The sequence below is a fragment of the Asterias rubens genome, chromosome 1, assembly GCF_902459465.1.
Source record: "Asterias rubens chromosome 1, eAstRub1.3, whole genome shotgun sequence".
Classification (NCBI taxonomy): domain Eukaryota; kingdom Metazoa; phylum Echinodermata; class Asteroidea; order Forcipulatida; family Asteriidae; genus Asterias; species Asterias rubens.
This window is the reverse complement of record NC_047062.1, coordinates 20,909,889-20,922,113: the sequence shown is the minus strand read 5'-3', so window position 1 is coordinate 20,922,113 and position 12,225 is coordinate 20,909,889. Positions and strand designations below refer to the sequence as shown.

Below are 12,225 nucleotides of genomic sequence, written 5' to 3'. Positions count from 1 at the left end.
GATTATTTTAAATAAGAGCTGATTAAAACAACTAATTGTTTAAGATCGTTTTTATTCAAGGCAAAAATCTTTTCCGAGGCAACGGTATTGTATTTTGTTTTTCTTAGCTAAAAGTACACAAAAATGCTAAGAAAATTAGCTTAGAAGCAGCTCTATGGAATTGGGCCCTGGTTAGTTACATACCCGGGCCCAATCTCAAAGACCTGCTTGGATAGAACATTTTAATAATAATTACCAAACAATTTTGCATAACAGAAAAGGATGTCACCAGAAAAGAGCATTTTATGACTATATATTTATTGTATTAGATATCACGAGCAGTGCACTAGGAGCTCAGCTGACCAGTGTGCAGATTTTTGGAGCAAGGACCATGAGCGCCTGCATTGGCGAACACCGCAACTATTATGATGTCATATGCAATGTTTTTTTAGCAGAAAAATGTTATGAAATATTTTCTGCTCAGCAGCTCTTTTATTTTGGACCCTAGTTAATGAGGTATGTTTGAAGATCATTTACCAATACATGTTGCTCTTAAAAAATCAGACTGAAATGAACTTTTCTCTTGCAAAACCCAACAGTGAACCTTGAAATGTGTCACACCCAAGATAAAATGTTCATTTGCTTAACACATTTTCTTTGCTCATAACCGACACGAAACTTGACTAAAGGATGGTTGCTGTACACAAACAACCGTAATTAAATAAATACAAGCCACAATTGAATACATTTTCCAGACAGTTTTATTCATAACATGTGAATTAATTAACCAAAACTTTATCAAAGAAAATAAACGACAAAGATGGTGACACATACACTGACCATATTGTTATTCTCAACTGAAGATTTATGTGTAAAAAGTTTACTGTTTCTGTAGTCTAAACGGAATTCAGTACAGTTCCAAGGTGGACTTAATCGCATAGTTTCATGCCAATTATTTAAACAAACAAATAAGGGTGTGTTTTATTTGAGTGTACAATTTGAAGCAAATGTTCTTTGACCAATTTGTTTCCCTTAGCTAAAAGAACTGAATACAATGACATCATGTGGTACTCTGTCAAAAAGCTCTGTATATTGTCTTCCGTGATTCTTCACAACGTTCTATTCCTAGTTAGGAAAATAATAACCCTTCAATAAAACAGAATAAAACAGACAGGGTATTCACATTTTGAGACCAACATGAACAAATGAACTAATGACATGGTTTAACCCTATCACTATCGGTGTACTCTCTTGCCCAACTGGCCTGTGCCACAAATTCCAAAGGATACTGTGAGACTAAGTCCACAGTTCACAAGCCATGTAGGCCATACAGCTTGACAGTTGTTTACTTCCTTTCCAAAAGGAATCTGTTAAAACATGAAACAAATTAAGTTATCTTTAAAAAAAAAACAGCTCAAACGTTATCCAAAATCAACAAGTTTTTTGTTGACTTTGAAGAAATAAGAACTGGCTAAACGTGCCAAAGCAGCGTGTTCTATGAGAGTCCAAACATTTCTAACCGCATACGCAGACAGAAATGAATGAAATCTGAATAATTGTGTGTAAAAAGTTTAGCAACTCTACCCATTCAACCTCAAAAAGAGTGGCTATGAAAATGATGGCATGTATTTGTTGACGATAACTAGTCATCTGAAGCACCTATTGCTGTGGAGACTTACAGGTATTTTTTTCTTACAAATATTCTACATCATCAGTCCTTCTCGGCTAGTGCTGTTAAGTGGACATCGATCTCAGCGTCTGATAATGTCCTGATGGGAAGAATACCCAAAGACAAGGAATCAGTAAAACATTTCTAAAATTCTTTCAAACCTTGTTTTTATACCTCAAGACTGTTTACAAGACAGAGTACAGGATTAATAGTTCATCAGTGAAAAATAAGTATCAGATAAACAAATCATTGATTTGTTATCAAAAGCTTTCTTGGTCCACAGGCAAATCACTCAGGTGGGGATTCATACCCATAACCTTTGCATTGCTAGAGCAAATGTCTCAACACTCTACCACCGAGCTAGCCCATTGACTAGAGGCAGTTTGAATCCTATGTGTAAGCAGCGGGTACCGCAACTATTTAAATAGATGTTAGAATGTCAGCTGTGAGGCTGTTTGCTTAAAGACTAATCAATTTTTATTATATACTGTCGTGAACACTTACCTATATCGATGGTCATCCCGACTGACTACAGCCACCTCAATTTCTGATGGTTTGAAATCTGCTGATATGACTGACGACAAACATTTAATGGCAGTCTGAAAAAGAAAAAAGAAGAATGTTGCTCTTTGTTATAAACAGGCACGATATTTGGTCCCTAGAACAAAGGTAGGAACATCTTATAGCCCCTTACGTGCCCCTGGTGGAAGTTGATTTGGGTCGATAGCCCAAATCAGTTAAGTGTAGCCCTCACCTTGATGTGGCTGCCTGTGGCCTTGTAATGCTAAGCGATCTCTCATAAAATAAAATAAATTCCCATAAAGACCAATGTTGAATGGGCCATATTTTTGACTGCATGAGGGCGCTCTCAATCACTTCCGGGGGTATATTAATTCATATCCAAAACAGTAAATAAAGATTGGAACACATTACAACCACAGACATTACAACCACAGATCCATCACGGACAATACGACTTTTAAAGGAGCTGTTATAATCCACCTCTAAAGCAAATTGAAACTAAGGCACAACAAAAGTGACAGAAGGCCTATTAATTTGTGCAGGGCGAATCAAAGTATACCCCCGGAAGTGATAAAAAAAACCGATTTATAGCGCCATAAAAAATAAGGCGCCTTTAATAAACCTTAAAGCTCACCTCCACTGTCTGATCATATGTCCAGTCCAGCTTCTTCTTGATCTTCTTCTCCAGGAAGCTGTTTGCTTCTGTCTGTTTGACACCTACGCTGGTTGCTTTGAAGCCGCAGTAGTAGCCGGCTGGATCAGTCTTGTAAACCTGAGGTCCGACCTCATCGTCCCAGCCGAGCAGAATCATACCTGGGGAGAAAAAGTTAAAGAGGAATGAGGAATAACTATAGTGATAAAATTTCTTAACTCACTGTGCACCTAGTTACACGTACTTTATTATCATTCTGGTAATGATACCAAGGATATCTCATTAGTGTAGCTTGAAAGCCACAGGAAATCTGTGACAAGGATGCTTGCTAAGTGAACCAGAAACACCAGGGTTAACCCCTTCTCTTCCATGATAAGTTTATATTATGTGGGTTTGAATCCAGGCCTTGAGACACTAGTGTTGTTGAGCAAGGCACTTTATCATAATTGCTTCTCTCCAGCCAGGAGAACAAATTTGGTATCGGCGAGAGCTAGGGAGTAACCTGCGATGGACTGGCATCCTATCTGGGGGAATATAAATATTCTCAGTCGTTTAATGCTAAGGTAACCGGTTTAAAACACGAACCTGATAAAAGACTTTACTCTTTAGACGTCAATAAGCTTTTTTGAGGTATGGCGGCTGGATAGGAGTGTACTGTTTGGTTTAAGTGTATACACACAAATTTACCCAAACCTTATAGTATTGTAGCATTGTATCTGTCATACCTATAAAAAGGCTTATAGAAGGTGGCTACTTACTACAACCAAGCGGTCTCATCTGAGCATTCTGTGTGTACACTTGGGAAATATCTGCGATTCGTTTGCACAACATCTCCACTGGGATCTCATAACCAAACTTGTATTTGAAGTTTGCTGCTTCATAGCGAGCTCGGAGAACTTGAGACCTGCTGTCAGCTGTGGAGTTCAACATTCAATTATCATATTAATATAAGACGCAAATATCGGGGCTGGGTGGAATAACTGAAAATGCTCATGTTCAGTGTCAATTTCATAGAGCTGCTTAAGCACAAAAAGTAGACGAGTAAAACAAAAATATCAGAATAAGCACACCAGCCAAAATACCATGTCTTATGAACAATCTGTGACTGGTACCCGCTACCTATTTTTGCTTATTGCAGCTCTATGAAAACACCATAAACCAATCTGTAATTTTCTTTAAAATTTAGTATTCTGTTTCGTACCTATAAGGCCTGTCATAACGCATCCAATATGCTCTGTGATCCGAAACATGTGGGTGACTGTATCTGAATCAAGAAGCTTGTCCTGCACACAAAAATAAAGAAGAATTAGTCAGACAAGGAATAGGGGAGGCTCACATTATTTTCCACTTATTTTCCTAAAACTATCCTTTCGGTGAACGATTTCCCTTGTATAGCACAGCAACATAATACTCAACCAGCTGCTACTCAAATTTCATCAATTGCTTCTAAAAACTGTCACTGTGAACAAGCATGATTTTGAGTCGTTCAGACTAAAGAAGGAAGAATATCATGCCTGACAATATATGTCTAAATACTTTGTTATGCAAAAATACTTGTCAAAAACCTTTCTGCCTATAGATTGATTTTATCAATAATCAATTTGATTACTATTAGTGTCTGATAAGTTTATAGACAGAATCTGAAAAAATAAAATATATATATGACAAAATTAACACCAAGTATGGGGAATGTTTAATGAGCAGGGAGATCACAAGGTAAACCTACCGGGACTTTCTTCTGGGTTACTGCTACAGCACAATCAGCTCCTTTGATGGCAACTGAGGTCATACCTCCCTGGTTAATTGCTTTAAAGGCATACTCTGTCAAAATATAAACAGAACATTTGAATCAAACTTCAATCAGGTCAGTCATTCTAAAATATACAATAGTGCGTTTTGAATAATTGATTCCTATTGACCCACAAGTCTTCTGACTATGCATTTATTCTAATACTAGTAATATCGACTAAATATTTAAGAGCAATCAATATGAAATACTACATGTATGCTAAATAAAAATTAATCAAATAGACAAAAATTTGAATTTTGGGATTAAAATGTTCACACGTTGTCAAGAAAATAATGTATTTTTTAACAAAGTCAAATTCAAATTCAGAAGTTAAATTGAACAAAAAAACAAAGACTGATTTAATGTTAGTTGAAAGTGGTACAATTTATTGTGTTTCCTGACAAATTATTAATAGTTTGTTTACAATCCCCATGCATTATTTAACTTTCAAGAGCTTTCTTTGACAAAGTTGCTTGCAAAGTTCCATACACTTTCTGACGCATAAAACATTTCAACAATAAAAACAATAAAACGTACACTGAATTCCATAATATAGATAGGCCAAACATTAAGTTAAACACACAATATTAATCTTTTTATATTAAAAAAAATAATCCTTGGAATTTGATATTTAAAAATTTTATTTTGAAAAATTGTAAAAAAGAAATTGTAGGCATAATAATTGTAAATTATAAATAAGTTAATATCCCACAATTTCAAATGTGAGTGATGAATTGTTTCCTTATTATAAATGTATTGTTAGCAGATCAAATCATGGAAAGTGTATAGCCCTGGCGGCCTTACACTTTCGTTTTGTACTACAGTGACGTCCTGGACATCAGGGTAAATTTCTGGGGAGGAAAATTTTCACAGCTTCATAACTCAAATCTTACCTGCAAGAAAGCACCAATTTCAACAGATTCACATTCCATGGCAGCATATGTTTTTCTGCGGTGGGTTTTGATCGTCATATATTCTTCACAAATCCGTCATTTTCATGAAATAATGCAGTTCCCAACGTTAAGGAATTCCCATTTTTGTTCGTACTCTCACAGTCTGCCGTGTGTACGCAAGACGCACGATGCGCAAATTTTGAATTGTGTTGTTAACGCTGTGCAGTCAAGATATGGTGAGCAAGAATTCATGTGTCTAAGCTTGCATCATACGTCTTGCACACGAATGTATACGCGTACGTACGACAACAGACAACACTGTGAGAAAACGATTGAAACAGGAATTTTTTAATGTTGGAAGCTGCATTATTTTACGAAAATGACGGATTTGTGAGGAAAATATGAGGACCAAAACCCACCGCAGAAAAATGTATGCCGCCATGGAATGTGAATCTGTTGAAATTAGTGGCTTGTTGCAGGTAAGATTTAAGTTATGAAGCTGTGAAATTTTTCCGCCCCAGAAACGGGCCTCAATAGTTAGGACTCTGTTCCTGTGTACACAGTGCAATTAGATTGTCCGGAAACTAGACCAACATTAATTTCGACCACAAAAAGAGTTTGCGCTTTACTTACCAACTTGATATAACCTTCCTTCTGGTGAAAAGACTGTAATGAAACGGTCAAACCCTGCACTTGAACCTCGAGACATTCTAAAAAGTGGAAATTGGATTCCTTAAATTTACAGATTTTCAAGGAAAATGATTCCCTCGTTCGCCTGTCGTGTCGAGATGACAATGCGGAAAGTTGCCTTTTAGTAGACTGGCTCCCGCCCGTTAGTTTGTTACAAGAAAATGGTTTGTTGTCCAGACTTATCTTCAACTCAACTACAGAGGGCGTCCTAATTGAAAGTTTTAGATTCGCATTTCAAAAATTTCACTGATGTCAATTTCTGGAGGAAGCTAGACAGTTTCTAGCCAAGAAGTCCTTTGATATTTTGGTAATAGAGCACCACAAACGTGTCAGTTGAAGATGGAGGATAAACCTCAGATTATCTCCTACATTCAGAAGAGTTTAAACTTCACGTTATTCGACACGAGATGGATTCCGTGCAGTGCTCGTTTCGTTGTGCTTGGCAACCACCCACGCCAGACTGGAGTCATGCAAGTCTATGGGATGTCATCAGAGGGAGATGTTACTCTGCAACATGAGGTCAAGTCTAAATGTTCTCAAAGTTTGAAAACGATTAAGTATCATCAGAGACCAACTAGATATATGGGGGTGTGGGGTGGGGGTAGCCCCACTTGTGTGGCCAAGGATAGCTGAATCCTTAAGCCATCCTTGGCCACACACAAATGGGGCTAGGGTGGGGGGAATCTTACTAATAATGAGTAATAATTCCTTATTTAAAACTGTTGTTTACTTTTCTTTTGTCTTTGGCCTTTGCCTTTAGTTTCTGTCTGTTCTTTCTTCTTTATTTATTACAGTGCTAACACACATCGGTGTATGGGTAAAAAAAAACAAAATTAATATTCTTTATCCCCGGTGCAAATTTAACATCTCTTATTCTTTATTTATTTTATTAGGCTTTATTCTATTTCTAGTACAGCCTTCATCATAATCACCATAATTGATAGTTGCATTGCCAGTCACACCGGGGCGAACCCCTTCTCTTTCCATAAGTTTGTACTGGGATCTTTTAATGTGCGTTGATAGTTTTTATTAACAACATACGGGTAACGGGACCTACTTACTACATACATACAGCTTCACATCTCGTCCGAACTATAGGACGAAGCAATGCCAATGGGAATTGTTAAGTGTCTTGCCTGAGGACACAAGTCTTCGAGCCACAACCGAGACTCGAACCCACACTCTGCTGATCAGATACAGCAGAGCCTGAGTTCCGTGCTCTAATACCGCCATGCCCCGACACTTCCTCCCCCTTTCCCCCACATCTAGCCTCCTGTGTAGTCTGCCTCACTCACTAATTAATTTCCCTCTCCCCACCTTTGAACTTGTCCTTTTTGTGTTTCTGTGGAGAAGATTCATAAGTGGGAGATTACTAGTTCAGATAAGAACTTGTCTTAGAAACTCTGATAGTTTTGTTTATAATGCTGCTAGTAGGTAGACTAAAGAAATGAGAGACTATCGAGTTCAAATAATAACTTTTCCTCTAAGTTTCTGTTCAGTGTGTATGTACTAAGACTTTGAATATCATGCTTTTCTATCACAACAGACTGAAAAGAAAGAGGCCTTCCGTTGCGGTACCTTTGGTGCATCTAACATCAAGCAAAGACACCTCGCTACGGGAGATTTCATCGGAAACATGAGAATATGGTAAGAAAACAAACCTTATTATTAAAAAAACATATAAAACCAGAGTCTGATCATTGAGCTGCTGAAAATGACTTAATAGGCCTAATCACTCAATTTCCCTCAGATAGCATCTTTTAGCAAAATGCTACACAAGATGCCTAAAACTTGTTTAGTCCAAATATTTTGCTTTCCAAAATGCTGGATGAAATCTTTCCCCGTTTGCTGCTTCCTATCCTTCTGAAAGTCTTATTACCCATTCAAAGTTGACATACATGTATTCATGTGATTTGTTCTCCCATTTTTTCTGCCTCCAATTGTTTTGTTTCCATATCATTAATTTCTTACTCGATTGTTCAGAGCAAAGGATTTAATTTTGAGGGGTTTGTTTTTCTTCCACCAGGGATTTAGAGAAGACTGAGATGCCAGTGTATTCAACCAAGGCTCATTCAGAGATCATAAATTGCATTGATGGTGTAGGCGGTCTAGGCATCGGGGAAGGAGCACCAGAAATAGTCACTGGAAGCAGAGATGGTACGCCTACTATCATAGTTGTTCAATTTTTGCTTTGTCTTATTGAACTAGTGAAAAAGCTGTTGGTCTTGTGAAATAGCAAGCTATCTGGTCTCACTGACTAGTCACTTAAAATAAAAAATGCTGCAATAAGTAGAGCCATATAAAGCTATTTTGAGATATGGTGGACACAATATAATTGCATTGTTTGGTTTTGGTAAATCTGCCTATAATCCAAACCAAGCAGTGTATTCATATGGTGTTCGCAATACCTCAAAAAGGCTAATTGCTCAAGGTGCTTCAATCAGACCAGTACACTGGAGAAATCACCAGCTGTGCCAATAGAATTTGGGCCACTGTTGGAAGAGATAAGGTTCTCAACCTTGGTCAGTTTCTGCAGTGTTAAGCTGTGGCACTGATACAGAAACAATGACAGGAAAGTGTTACATGGGTAACTGCACCAGTATGGAATATCATAGGAGACTTTAAGGCACCTTTGAATAGGCACCTTTATAGGAGCATTATAAGGCATGAAACAATGATCAGAGAATCAAACCAGCAGGGAAGAGGACCTCTGGAAACTAGGTCATTTTAATAACCTAAACTGTACTTGCATATCTTGTGAAGGTGCTGTGAAAGTATGGGACCCAAGACAGAAAGATGAGCCAGTTGTTAACATGCAACCAGCTGAAGGAGAAGCCAAAAGAGATTGCTGGACTGTGGCATTTGGTAAGTTATTCTAATGATTATAAAAACAAAAAACATCGATGTAGTTTTTATTGTTACAGCCAGTTTTTTGCAGAAATAGACTGAAAACCATTGATTGAAGTTCACTGTTAAGTTTAATATGAATGTCTTTTGAAGACTATGCTTAAAGTAAGTACACACTACTAACTTGCTCAAGTTGTGACCATTGTATCGTCATTCAAACTGAAATTTATTATTTGATGTTTAATTCTGTCAGGCCATGCTCATAACGAGTCAGACAGATGTATTGCAGCTGGTTATGATAATGGAGACATCAAGCTCTTTGATTTACGAAACATGAGCCTCCGCTGGGAGACCAACATTAAGAATGGGGTAAGTATCTTCTACATTCATGTGGTGTTAACAAATACTAACTTCATGATTATTAACAATAACAATTTTAATGGTTATACCTAGGCATAATTTTCTTCCTACTTGAGTTTAGTTTTTAGACTTTTTGGGCCTTCGAAAAAATCTGAAACATTTTGATTAAATAGTCTGTAATTTCTATTAGAGTCTACATGTACACTGTAGGTCAGCCCTTGACCTCACTGAAATCTTCCTACTTTTTTTTCCAAGGACCAAATACCATACAGCTTGTATTATGCAGCACTGCAGTCATGAATGCATGTTTGTTGCGGGTGTTTGGAATTGGAGTGTGGTGTGAGAGTCAATGCAAGAAAAAATTTCAGGGGCATTTCCCAGTGAGGGGTTCACTGCAATTGCCCCAAAGCGCTTTATAAGAACAGTGTATTACAACTTTTTTCTCTTTCAGGTGTGTTCAATTGAGTTTGACAGGAAGGACATCGTAATGAATAAACTGGTTGCAACGACATTGGAATCCACTTACCACGTCTTCGACTTACGTACTCAGCATCCCAGCAAAGGATTTGCATCGCTCAAAGAAAGCGTAAGTTTGCAATTTAGGAGCCTACAAACTCCATCTCTGGTGTCCCAAATATCAAATTCAACAGTTTTTAGATTGTTGTTAGAAAAGGAGCTATAATCTTAAGAATTTAATTGTTAAAGACTACCGATGACAGTGCATTCATTTTGAAAAAAATAAGTCACATAACAATTTACTGATTGCAAAGAAGCCACTCTCCCAAAAGAAGAAAACACCAAATACCCCCTCCAAAAAAGTCCCCCCCCCCCAAAAAAAAAAAAGCATGTGGTTAACGCACTCTTCACCAAATTATCATTAAATGATAATATTTGTTTATAGTAATCAAAAAATAAATTATCCCTTTTCAAGTTTGTGTCGCGTTCATAGCATAGTTCCGTGTTAATCATGATATTTTAATTGCAGGCTCACAAATCCACAATCTGGATGGTTAGACATCTCCCTCAGAACCGTGACCTCTTTATGACCCTAGGTGGGTCAGGCTCACTGCATCTCTGGAAATAGTAAGTCACTTGTTTTGTTGGTGTCAATCTAGTACCTTGGAATCTTATTGAATTTGTATCAAATAATAGAGACACCACCAGGGCTGAATTTCATAGAACTGCTTAAAACCCTTTAAACTTTAAAGCTTATATATTTGGTTACCTCAACATGTATATCTAATCGTTTATCTTCCACAAAGTTAGGAAGATTTTTAATTAAATATTTTGTTTATTCCATTGGTCGCGGATGACCAATTTTACATAGAGTCGAGTTGAAAGGGTCCAGCAGAAAAAGTAGATAATCATAACAAAATTACACCTAGGAGAATAAGGTCACTGCATCCAAACTACTATGTCACAAGTATAATCTTTGACTGATATCCTGCCCATTTCTGCTTAGCAGAAAATTGTTAAGCAATAGATTTTCTGCTGAAGCAGGACTACATTTATATTTTAACCATTTGGCAAGGCAAAAGACTGGGACATCATTACTGTCCAGTTGCTTGGTATTCTTGCAGTCAAAAATAGTGATCTACTAATGTCAATCTTTGTTTTGTATCCACTTCATTCAATCAGTTCATATCCAACGAGTCGAGTACAAGAAGACGCAAATGGTGTTGAGATGGGAGTCATTGGATCTGTGAGCCTATTGCAGAACATCACGCTGTCTTCACAGCCCATCTGTGGTTTTGATTGGAGTGCCGATAAGGAGGGTGTCTGCGTGTGTACGTCATTTGATCAGATGCTGAGGGTGCTACTCGTCACAAAACTCAACAGGGTTTAAGTTGGTGATGTACACTTCAGGAGCGATGTGGAAGAGACTAGAAATATTGATTTCAAGCCAAATACTTTAAACTCCACACTGCTATTTTACCAATGTGTGATGGGTTTGGGACGCCTTAGCAAAGCCACTCATGCGTGGTATGGGTCCAAGCTTATCAGACTCCAAAGGTTTTTGGGTGCTACTGGAGTAAGATTTTTGATGAGGAAAAAACTTCATGATCCAGCCCATTATTTGGTCCCTATGTTGGGGTTCCAGCCGCCACACGCAGCAGGGGGTCCCCGGCAGACATCCATATCCGAATACACTAAATGTTCCCGTACTTGGATATTGGTACCTTCTTTGTCAAAACAAAGTGCTCTGGGCTGCCGGCCACCTGCCTTTAAATTTACAGGGGGTTTTGTGGTAAGAAGAGTAGATTGTCACAATTATTCTGGGTTTTTTTTTCTTTTAATGAGAACATAGAATCCCTAGAATACAAATTAAAGAGCATCATGAATTGTTACTGTGAGACAACATTATATCTTTGCATTAAAAATTCCATATGTTTCTCCTTGAAGATTGACTAAATATGCAGTAAGAAAAAGTTATAAAGGGGTTCTGCTTATAAAGAGCACATTCTGAAGTCACAAATCCCATTTTTGCTTAACGTTTCTTTGTTTTGCTGTCCTCTTAAAGAACAACATTCCTGTTATAAAGAGGCGGTTTGGTCAGTCCCAGCGTCCTTTATATAATGAGATTCAACGGCACGGCACTGGATTATTATTTTTCAAATTCTCTTGTTTCTATTTTGTTTGTGTGTGTTTTAGATATGTTTAAGTGAAGTTTTTAAGAAGCAGTGCCTTTATGCATACATTGCATACCCGAGTGCACTGATATTTTGGTTTGATGTACATGTATTTGTTATTTTCTATGTATAAACTGTACAGAGTGCTATAACAGTAAATAATAATTAAAAAAAAGAAAACAAAAATGGAGACC

General features: G+C 37.4%; 2 protein-coding genes across 2 annotated transcripts; one reads left to right on the top strand and one right to left on the bottom strand.

Moving 5' to 3' along the window:
* Positions 1-722: 722 nt before the first annotated feature.
* LOC117294214 (proteasome subunit alpha type-6-like) lies at positions 723-6,308 on the bottom strand. Its single transcript, XM_033776605.1, has 7 exons — positions 6,138-6,308; positions 4,549-4,643; positions 4,024-4,105; positions 3,581-3,736; positions 2,805-2,983; positions 2,153-2,247; positions 723-1,748 (listed from the first exon to the last, which is right to left on the bottom strand). Exons 1-7 carry the CDS (start codon positions 6,211-6,213, stop codon positions 1,691-1,693), a joined length of 741 nt encoding a protein of 246 aa, XP_033632496.1. The 5' UTR covers positions 6,214-6,308; the 3' UTR covers positions 723-1,690.
* A 106-nt stretch (positions 6,309-6,414) lies between these two features.
* Positions 6,415-12,207, top strand: LOC117294198 (WD repeat-containing protein 92-like). Its single transcript, XM_033776604.1, has 8 exons — positions 6,415-6,713; positions 7,741-7,841; positions 8,221-8,351; positions 8,958-9,059; positions 9,295-9,410; positions 9,853-9,987; positions 10,387-10,484; positions 11,040-12,207. Exons 1-8 carry the CDS (start codon positions 6,534-6,536, stop codon positions 11,245-11,247), a joined length of 1,071 nt encoding a protein of 356 aa, XP_033632495.1. The 5' UTR covers positions 6,415-6,533; the 3' UTR covers positions 11,248-12,207.
* Positions 12,208-12,225: the final 18 nt, after the last annotated feature.